The sequence below is a fragment of the Papaver somniferum genome, chromosome 1 (assembly GCF_003573695.1).
Source record: "Papaver somniferum cultivar HN1 chromosome 1, ASM357369v1, whole genome shotgun sequence".
In the NCBI taxonomy this organism is placed as follows: domain Eukaryota; kingdom Viridiplantae; phylum Streptophyta; class Magnoliopsida; order Ranunculales; family Papaveraceae; genus Papaver; species Papaver somniferum.
In genome coordinates this window covers 111,195,168-111,206,546 of record NC_039358.1, presented here as the reverse complement: position 1 = coordinate 111,206,546, position 11,379 = coordinate 111,195,168, and the positions used below count along the sequence as shown (strand labels likewise).

General features: G+C 41.0%; 1 protein-coding gene across 1 annotated transcript; it reads left to right on the top strand.

Annotated features, from left to right (window-relative positions):
* Nucleotides 1-9,457: 9,457 nt before the first annotated feature.
* LOC113349155 lies at nucleotides 9,458-11,031 on the top strand. Its single transcript, XM_026593084.1, has 2 exons — nucleotides 9,458-9,545; nucleotides 10,352-11,031. Exons 1-2 carry the CDS (start codon nucleotides 9,458-9,460, stop codon nucleotides 11,029-11,031), a joined length of 768 nt encoding a protein of 255 aa, XP_026448869.1.
* Nucleotides 11,032-11,379: the final 348 nt, after the last annotated feature.

The window sequence follows — 11,379 nt, the reverse complement described above, 5'->3', positions numbered from 1 at the left end:
TCCGGGTTCAAAACCCGATCCCAATATCGCAAGCTCTAGTGGTACCGCTATCGCCACTCCTACGACGCAACCTGCTACTACTACTGATCCAAGCACTGGTGCTCCAGTGATCACCCCTGCAAGTGACGGCACTTGCGCCATCAACAATATACTCTTCGTTGATCTCCTGAAGAAACCATAGGAAATCAGCCTGTTGATCTCATGAAGGTTAAGATTGACGTGGATGCAGCACAGAAAGAGTTGTGTACTTATCCCAAAACTCTCACAGAAAAGCTTGCGTCTGAACGAACTCAGCCTCAACGCGAGAAAGGAAAAGTTAAATAAACATCTTCAACTGCTGATCCTGAAATCTCTCCAATCCATGTTGTACATGATGAAGAATCCCGCAAAGCTGCAAATGACTCTCCAGCAATGGAACCTACAAGTTTCATCAATCACTCGTGAATACCTGGAGCACTCTTTTGAAGATCGAGGAAAAGACAAGACATCATATGTCCATCTTCGTCAACCTTCATATCCCGCTGCCATACGGAGGATTCCTCTCCCAAATAGTTATACCGCTCCAACATTCATTCTTTATGATGGAACGTGGAATACTCAAAAACACATTTCTCGGTTTTGGGCGAACACGAGCACAACCATGTCGTCCGTCTGAAGGAATTTTCGAAGTCTCTGAGGCAGAGCATACACCTGGTACAACGCACTGGGAAGTATCACCTATTGGGGAGAGATGATTAATGCTTTCTACAGAAAATACTTCTTCGTGTCAGAGCAAGTCACTCTCTCTGATCTAGGAAGGATGCTTCAAAGGAGCGATGAACATCCCAATGATTATGTGAAAAGATTCAGAGCACAAGCCCTGGACTGTCATGATCCAAGCGTCACAGAGAAAAAACTAGTAGACTTCTGTATCAACAACATGATCTCGGTTTATAGAGCTTTGTTGGAAAATCTACGTTTCCATACCTTCTCAGAGCTTCATGAAGCGGCGAAGAGATCGTCGACTACTGCACCCGCTTTACTGGAAAGAACAAAAGCTACAAAAGGTTGAAGAACCGCGCTCGAGGTAACAGACGTATGATCAACAAGCAGTACAACCTCCAGCCTTCCACAAACGCCGTTGCAGAAGGGAGCAAATGAAAAGTCGAACCGCCGTGCAAGCATACCTCAGCTCCTTCAAAAGCACAAAGGAAGGATAACCAAGATGCACAAACCTCGACCTAGCATCAACAAACGGGAAATGATCGGACAGACTCAAACCTCCCTGAAGTGATCGAGTTACCGGAAGTCTGGGTGCAAGATGATACAATCAACTTGATGTTCATCAAACAGATCCAACTGAAGCAAGATGGAAAACCCCAGGTACTGTCATCTTCATGGATTCATCAATCATCCAACAAGTAACTGTAATATTTTGAAGCACATCTTCAAAGAGAAGGTTGATCTACACAATATTCAACTGGGGAATGAAGGAGTACACATATCCTCTCCCAATCAATACCCCGACTCTCTGAACAACCCGTCAAAGAGGCAGTTCAACCCTTGGTCGAATGTGGATTGGTTTATCCGTCGAAGGCACAAACGAGAGACATTTTCACAGCACTGAACCATATCGTGTCAAGAAGTTCATTCCGGAAATACTTCTTGAGCCTCCACATATCAACAGATGTTCGACTGGGGACTGCTTACCACACTCAATCTCAGAAGAAACGAATTCGGGAGAACGTTGGTCCATGCTGGCACCGCTATCAACACCATTCCACTGAAACCCTCGGAGCCGCAGGCATCACTCGAGAACAAGCTAGTCGTGATCCCATCTCAATCAGAGACCTTAAAGGATCGCTTAGAAATATTTATGGCTACATCACTCTCAAGGTGTACATAAGCTTAACCTGGAAAGAAACCAAGTTTCACATAATCAGGATGATCCAGAATATGACATGTTCTTCAGACGAGCGTGGATCCATGTTGACAAAGCGTCTTTGGTTGCACATCACGGACATCCCATCATCGGAGCACTTGGAAGAATTTCGAACTTTGACGAGATTGAAGCAAGAACCTGCAAAAGATGCATAGACATTCATCAAGAGGTTCCCCACATAGGTAAGTCTCATTCCTCCCGTGTCTACGTCATTTATTTCCTCGCATGCTATCCTAGCATAGGGACTTGATTCTTCTAGCAACTCTGCAAGACGTTATGAATGGTAACTTCACCGCATTAGCATTTTACCAACTGGTTGAATCTAACATTTCTCCGAATCGAGCACTGAGACGTTCATTGCAGAGATAATGTCCAAACATGGCAAAGAACACTTTGGAAGTTTCTACATAGCCTTGCAGGATTGTCCATGTGTGCCACAAAATTAGAAAGCTCTGATTTCTGCACAAGTGTTGAATCCCACTGCTGCAACGAAAGGAATGCTGAATCAATAAAAGATAGTCGTACCCCAAACGATCAAACCTAAGACATGCTCAAGGGGTATGACGCTTGAACACTCAAGAAGCCTTGAAATTGTACTCCCAATCAAAGAATACACCTTTAATAATGGCGCCTCTGGCTCCAACACAAATATCTCGACAGATTCAACACCAGCACGATCGACACTACATTCGATAAGTCTTCATTATCTCATTATAAGACTTCTAAAGCAGATGCAACATCATTCATACATGAATGTCACCAACTCCTTCAACATACACTGGGCAACCTGAGAACGGAGATTTCTGCTGATATCTTCCACAACAACGTGGATTCACTTACAAAGCCTCTTCACGATACAGTCATGCTTTCAAGAGCACTCAGGTTAAACTCCCAGTATACTAGATTCTCAACTCAGTTCGTCAATATAAATGCTCACTGAATGGAGGAGCAACGAATAATCATGGTTCCAGCCTTTTCGATCTATGGAGCAGCTATGGCCATAACATCGACATCAACAAGGATATCTGGTGGAAACCCTTCCATGGTCTCAGCATCAATAAGAATGTATGGAGAAAACTCAATCGTGATCTTACCATCAACAATGGGAGAAACATCCTCACGACATGGCTTCATCAACTTATCATTCTCTGAAGTGTTACACGTGAAGCGTACTTCTCCAAGCACTGATGATTCGTATCAAGATGTGTAGACGTGAAAACACGTTAGCATGAGCATCTTCCGAAATCTTGCACGGTGGAAGGTCACAAGCCAAAGTCTTCTACAAGATGTTTTACAAATAAAGTACAACATACTTCAGCCAATGGGTTTACAAAAATGTACGAATGAGTGAGGAATAGGACAATACTTCCTCAACAAAAGTTGTTCGTCTATATCTCTTCTACAACATACCAAAAGGTCGCATTAATCGGACATACGAACTAAAAGATATGGTCTTTATTGTCAGGTCTACGAAATCTGAAAAATTTGTACGGGATTACAAATTACAAATGTGCACGCTTCGTTGGCTGACCTCTACAACTCCAAATTGAGCGATTCTTTTCTCATGTGATAACTCAGTCTTTTAGCTTCAAAAGTTAGGGTCAAGCATCGAATTTTGACGTCGTATGAGGTTTCTACAGCTTCCAGAGCATACAACGCGCAACCAAAGATTCGTGGACGGGATTCATAACTTCCACAGTCGATCGGTGTCCACCAAGTCTTTCCACTAAGTACTTCATCAAGTTTCACAGTCCACGACTCGTTGCACCAGACTCTCATGTGCTAATCATTCATCATAAAATTAATGCTACCATCGGGACATGAAACCGTGGTCATTACATCATCCCCTCTCAAGAGCAACCTCAGCTATGGTCCCATGACCAGAGTTTCAGAAGCGATGTTTCTACGACTGACAGAAGCAAGATGGCGCTGCAAGCACCATGATCATGTATCAATCAAGGGTTCCTGATCTCAAACGAATCAACGACATTAAAATCCTTCACCAACCGTTCAAGACACAAGCGAATGGTCCAAGAACACAACACGAATGTTTTACAACAAGCTCGGCTGAGATGATTTTACACTTTCCTGTACAAACCGACGAGCTGGGAGCAATTGGTGAAGAATCGTGGGATGGGTCATATACCATTCTCTTCGTATGAAGGTCCTCTACAACATATCCAAAATTCAAAACAATTGTAGAAACGAACAAATAGTTGTGGCCAAAACATTGGACCACATGCCAGCTGAAAATTTTCGGAAGGTCTCCTGGAAGTTTACTGTTTCGTCGATTTCACATCCTAACCATGCTCGGAACTCAAAAGGCTTCTTTGCGAAAGTTTGTAAATTTCCTGGTCATGAGGATACATGGGTCGACCGCGAAAATCCGACATCGGACGAAGATTCTACAACAATTTCAACGAAGACCTAACTTATGAATTTTCTGATGACGAAATTCTTCATTTATCCAATCAGGAGCTACACCATCAAAACAAAGTCGAACTTCATCTTCAGCCGATAATCTCACTTGCTGAAGTCGGCGGTGCTTCTACTAATGAGGGACGACTCTCGGATGATCGAGAGACATACAATATTCCAGCTTCCAGTGTCTCTGAAAGGTTGATTTTCCTCAGTATGAGCATCCGTAGAAGTCTTCATCTTTGACTTGATATTTTTGGAGCGCTCCACGGAAGATCCCGAAGAGTGGCTGTAACCATCAGTCACCACTATCTGAGGCGCAAGGCATGGAGTCATGGATATACCAATAACAAACACGCAACAAAAATGGTAATCCTCAACTCTTACTTATTTACGGTTTCAAGAACCTAGTGATAATAACATAAAAACCTCGAAAACTTGCTCGCTTCTTCAAACTTGCCAAGACGAGCAAAATTCATTATTTAAAGTCAACACCTGACTTTGCGTGAAACTATGAATAATTCACATAACCTTTCATGTGAACATTCGTTGATTTTCTACATGTGTGCATACACTATAAAATCGCAAAACTCATACATACATTATTTCATCACGTATACAATTGCTTACTTTCAGCAATTTCTCAAAAATCATGACGATTTTCATAAAGCCGTGAACAACCCACGTAAGTTTTTACTATGTGAACACTCACTGATCTTCAAAAAATTGTACAGACGTTCATTCTACAATTGTGAAAACTTACATATAGACATTATTTCACCATGTATAATTGTCTACTTTCAACAGTTATTCAAAATCAAAACATTGATTTTACAAAATATATATATTCAACGTGAAACTCACGTAAATTTGAAAAATATATCTATATATTTTTGCTCCCTCGCACGAGCATCTGTCTTTGAAGGGAGAATATATTTTCAAAGATTTCCGAAAGCTCGAAGATAAAAAATTTCATGAAGGCTCATAAACAAAATTTTATTACTAACAGACGCACGTTTATCAAAAAAAAAAAAACTTTTCTCTCGCACGAGCATTCACCTTTGAAACGAGAGTTTATTCCACTTTGTGAAACCTCACATATTTAAAATATAAAATTCTGGTTTTCGTGAAAGCTCATAGACGAATTTTATACCATTAGACTCAGGTCTATTTTGTTTGTTCCTTAAACTAACAAAAAAACGAGCGTCTATTCATAAAACAAGGATTTGTTTTCATGGCCCCATCCCGCGAATCCTAAAACGACCAAGGTCCTGTCGTCCAAATCAGCGGTTCAACGCCAATCTATGCTCATCAGACGATGATGCTCTATCATGCCACTGGGATCTTCATCAAGTCTTGCTCATGCTCTCTAAATCCGGTAACGTCTCAACTTACGACTAAGTTCAATTACTGGTATTATTATTTATGGCCGGAAATCACCATTTAATGCTGACTGAGGAACAAGCATGGGACTTAATGTAGATGGTGGATTTTCGACAAGGGATAAAATCGTAAACTCATAATTATACGAAGCTCTGATCCAACAATCAGACGTGAGTATTGAGACACGGGTCCCTCATCGAATTCTCAACGGAGAGTACTTTCTCTCGGAGTACATGTAGATATGTAGTCTCACGACTGGACAATGGCATATCTCATGAATACTGAACACTTTCAGTGATTATTTCTATATAGTATCACGAGATGGACGGCTCCTAGACAGCTTGCACTGCTAGTATAAAGCGATAACGTCTTCAGGAACAAACAACGAGTTTACCCTGACTATATAAACGATATGAGTTTCCGACAAGCTCATGTCGGGATAATTAATGCTCCTAGACAGCTTTCTCTGCTAGTATAGAGCCACAAAGTTAATTATTCCTAATTAAGATTAATTCTGCCGTGACATTCACTACTGAATTCCCAGAATAATCTATTTTTGCTCCTATTCCATGGTCGAATCCACGACTGGTCCCATGGAATGGCAATAACAATTGCTCCTATTCCATGGTCGAATCCACGACTGGTCCCATGGAATGGCAATAAACAATTGTTCTGATTCTATGATCGAATCCACGGCTTGATCTCATAGAATAGCAATAACTATATTATCTCATTACTACGATTTCATGATCGAATCCACAACTGGTCTCATAAATGGTAATAGATAAATCTGAATTACTCCGATTCTATGGTCAAATCTACGATCCCATGGAATGGTAATGCTCACTTTATTATTCTGAATTCGTAGTCGAATCCTCAGCTGATCCTATGAATTAATAATAAACATCTTATTACTCAGTTTTGTGAATTATTCTCCACTGAATTCCACAATTAGTAATAAATAATCAATAACCGGGCGTCTGAGCTACCTCTAAGTAAGCCAAGATCCAAATGGTGAAAGTGTGTTCAACGACGATGCACTAACAATCACCGCACGAACGAGTATTTCAAAATACAACGAAACGATGAACCTATGCAAAATAGGGAAGAAAATAATAAATAATTAAAAATATTGACCAAGGTGCTGGGAACACGGACACACGACCAACCGACCGTGTCGTGGTCAGTCCTACGCCAGTTTTATATTTTTAATACATTATTTTCCATGATTTGATGAAAATTATCTCATTTGATCAAATCTCCTTCGTCTCGAGGAAACTCCTCGGTTTCATGGTATTGTCATAAATCCATAAAAAATAATATAAAATTAAAGAAAGAAGTGTGGGGCGTGACCATGGGCCAACCGGCCGTGCCTTGGTCCCAGCCGGCCCACACCTCAAGGTTCCTCATTATTTTATTATTATTATTATTTCTCTAATTTCATGAAAAAACTCCTTGATTTCATGGTATTTTGCACAAATCACCAAATAATAATAATATAAAATAAATTATGAAAACTTGTGGGACCGGACCCTGGCAGGCCGACCATGTCCTAGCCGGTCCCACACGCCCCTTTTTTTTATTATTATTTATTTTATTTTCCTTAAATTTATCAAATTCCTTGATTTCATGGTATTTCTCTCAAATTAGGAAAAATTCCCTCAAATCATGAAAAATACATTAAAAAAATATATAAAATTATGAAAACTTGTGGGACCGGGCCCTAGCCGGCCAGCCATGCCTCCCACGGCCTCACACACCCTTGTTTTTATTATTTTAATATTTTTGCTTCCTTGAACTCATGAAAACTCCTTCACTTCATGGAAACTCCCTAAATTCATCAAAACTCTTTAAATCCATGATATTTTCATAAAATCATGAAAAATATTACAAAATTAAGGGAAAGGCACCCTGGACCGTGGTCACGACTGGCCGACCATACCTTGGTTTCACGGTATCACGCCTCCTCATTCCTTTATTTTATAATTATTCTCCATCATCTCATGGTGTTTTCCTCAGTTTCAGCGAAACCCTAATTTTGACATATTTTCTCGAATGGACGCTCAATTGCACAGAAAATATCAAAATTCTCAGAACTGAGACACATATGTCTTGGGGACACAAGAATGTTATCTTGATCGAACAAGATTGACTCCTTGGCTTACAGAAGCCGGTCCCATCAATTTTCACAGTTTTGACCTAATTTGCACAATTGCACGTATTAGGTCCAAGACTCTTCCAAACACTTTGGATTTTCATGAAGTGATCATCAGGCGGTCACGTGACTACCCAGGGTAAGTTCATGACCCATGGTGGGTCCCTCACTCCGTCATAATTAATTAGCTTTTCTCACCTAAGGCTCAGACGGGCATTTTCGAATAAATGATTAAACCAGCATTTAATCATTCTTTCACCAACAAATCGTCAACTCTTCAGGATTTCTTTGTGTTTTCTCACGTGAGCATATGGACACTACATGGTTGATCCACGGTCCCATGTAGTCGCTCTCTCCTTCGTCCCATGGTTGAAATTCTGACGAACCATGAATTGATCATCAATTGATCAAATTAGGGTTTCTGAATCCAAGGATCATCATTCCAGATTCCAACCTTAATAATTTTACGACGACCTCATGGTCATTAATTTTATTAATTATGCTCGGTTCAACGACCAGTATTCTAATTAATATTTTTGGTACGCTGCCAATAATCCATCAGATGAGCAACACATGCTCAGACGATCAAATATTCAACAATTCATCACATGAGAAACACTTGCTCAGATGATAAATATTTGCTCAAACCAAGGAATATTGGTTCAACAATCAATATTCAACGATCCATCGAATGAGAAATACTTGCTCACATCATCGTAAGAACTATATCTCTGTCTCATGACATGTTCAATTCATGAGTTTCAGAACATCATGTTCAACTCAGCAACTACATGGAATCATCTTCCCATCAAACCAAGAAGTCATCAATTGACTAACAAACCACGAGACGTCAATCGTGTCACTTTGGGGGGGTATCACTTAAGGTTTTGGTCTGGCGGTCTACGACACGTGTGTTCAAACACACGATGGAATGTGAGAAAATCGTGCAATCAGTTGAAGGAATTCACGAGGTAGTGGGTGGAAAATCGACCAAGTATCCACACGTTGAGCAACTGGTTTCAAACACGATCTTCACTTCCCCACTCCTTGATTCCATCAACTGTCACACTTCATGGGGTCATGGTGTCTAACATTCCAGCAATATAAATAAGTCTCTAAATCATGATTGAATCATCAGCATCAACAGTATCATCAATCTCACGTCTCATCGACAACACGAGATCATCAACTCATCAATTGAGCAACTACTCTCAATTGAGCAATTTCAATCATTCAGATCTTATCATATTCAGAATTCACACACCCACAATCTTTGATTACCATTGATTCCACACATTTCCCAGCTTCCCTCCTACAGATCAACCCATCCTCTCTTGTGACCGAATTTACTCTGGAACGGTCATTGTCTTGATTTAGGCCGGAGTACTACAGATCTAAAGCACCCCCTTTGCAGCGTTGCATCTGTATGAGGTTTAACATTTCATCCGGTTCGAGGAGTCTCCTCCGTACGGTCGTCTCATCAATTCCTTAAAAACCAGCAAATCGTTTTCCCCATCTACACAACCATAACCCGGTTTTGAAGAAACCCTGACAGTAAAGAGGAGAACCATAGAATCAACATGGATGTCACAATAAAAAGACACCGAGGCTCACGATTGGAGAACGCCGATCATTCAGGAGCTCAGCAGCTCACTCTCCCAAGGAAAGGTCAGTCTCAAAACCATGTAGAACTTCTTCATGCTTCATGGTATGTTATATCATCGAAACCCGGATGGTTATCTATCAAGATGTCTTGGAGATGATGAGGCACAACAACATCTTAACCGTGTTTACAATGAAATTTGCGGAAAATCACTGGTGGTAACGCTTTACCGACGACTTCAACGCCTGGCTATTACTGGCCAGAGATGGAGACTCAATCCAGACTACTTCAGAAGTCCTGCTCAAATTGTCAAGCGTCGCCACACCAATTGGAGGTTTTTAGTGTGAACCACACTGGGGACTGGAGAGAGCCGTACATTAGCTATCTCCGCAACGGGGCAACTCCTACTAATTAAAAGGATGCTGTCAAGATAAAGCAAAAATCCAAGCGGTTCTCCAGATACACGAGAAAAATCCAAGGATTCTGTATCGCAAGAGCTTCGGAGGTGATCTATTGCGATGCCTGGCTGGGGTAGAACTCCCAATCATGCTGAAGGAAACGCACGAAGGGGAACATCAAAGGAAGAGGAAACTGTTTCTCCAGATACACGAGAAATACTATTGGACGACCATGGAGGATGACGCAGCCACTTTCGTTCAAAACTTCCACAAATGTCAAATTTATGGGAACCTTGTTCACGCTCCTTCCACCCCTTTACACTCGATAAGCAGTCCATGGTCATTTTATAGCTGGGGACTGGACATTATCGGGAAAATCAATCCGCCGTCATCAAAGCAGCACGAGTACATCATAACCGCGACAGAATACTTCACTAAATGGGTAGAATCCATTCCTCTATGAGGGATTACAGGAGAAACGATTGCAGCCTTCATTAAAGAACATATCATTTGCCGCTTCGGTGTGCCAAAGCATATCATCACTGATAACGGCACTCCCTTCGCCAACAAACAGGTACGAGAGTTACTTGAAGAGTATGGAATTAAACAGGTCTTCTCCACTATCTACTATCCTCAAGGAAATGGACAAGCTGACTGTACCAACAAGACACTGATCCGGATCATCAGTCCAACAGTGCATGACAATCCTAGAGAATGGCATGACCAGTTACCAATGGCGTTATGGGCATATCGAACGTCACCCAGAAGCTCCATTGGAGTTTCCCCATACTCACTTGTTTACGGTGCATACACAATTCTCCCAGCAGAGATCAAAATCCCATCAGCCAGGATTGCAGCAGTAATCGGGGTCCATTGGGATGAGGCTGAAAAATCCAAATCTAGAGTAGCGGAGTTCGACACTCTGGATTTCAGAAGAATCAAAGCAGAAGAACACACTCACGTGTACAGGAATAGAATTTCTAGTGGCATACAACAAAATTGTGAAACCACGTGTTTTCAAAGTGGGGGATTTGGTCTTGAAAACGGCCAAACACATCCAGCAAGACATGTCCGCACCGAAATTCTCACCGAAATGGGAAGGTTCTTATACGATCACCAAGGCTTACAGTATCGGCTACTACAAGATCATTAAAGTGGACGGAGGCAAGATAGAGACAGTCATCAACGGAAAATGGCTCAAGGCATATCATGCTTGATCATTTTCCGCTCTGTCTCATGACACAACAACACATGCATTTATTTTCATTACATGTTTGAATTATCAATTTATTCAGAGATGCTTTAATGAAAAAACTTGTTTCATCAATCAAAAAACCAGTACACTTTATTCCACAGAGATGTTCAAAACCTTTTGACATGAACGTCGTTAAAAATGATGTAGTTGCAGGAAATCCTACAACACACCCCTTGTAATAATTTGTAGATCTAAACATAAAAATGATGATAAGAATGCTAAAATTGTAAAGAGGCACAAGGTTTA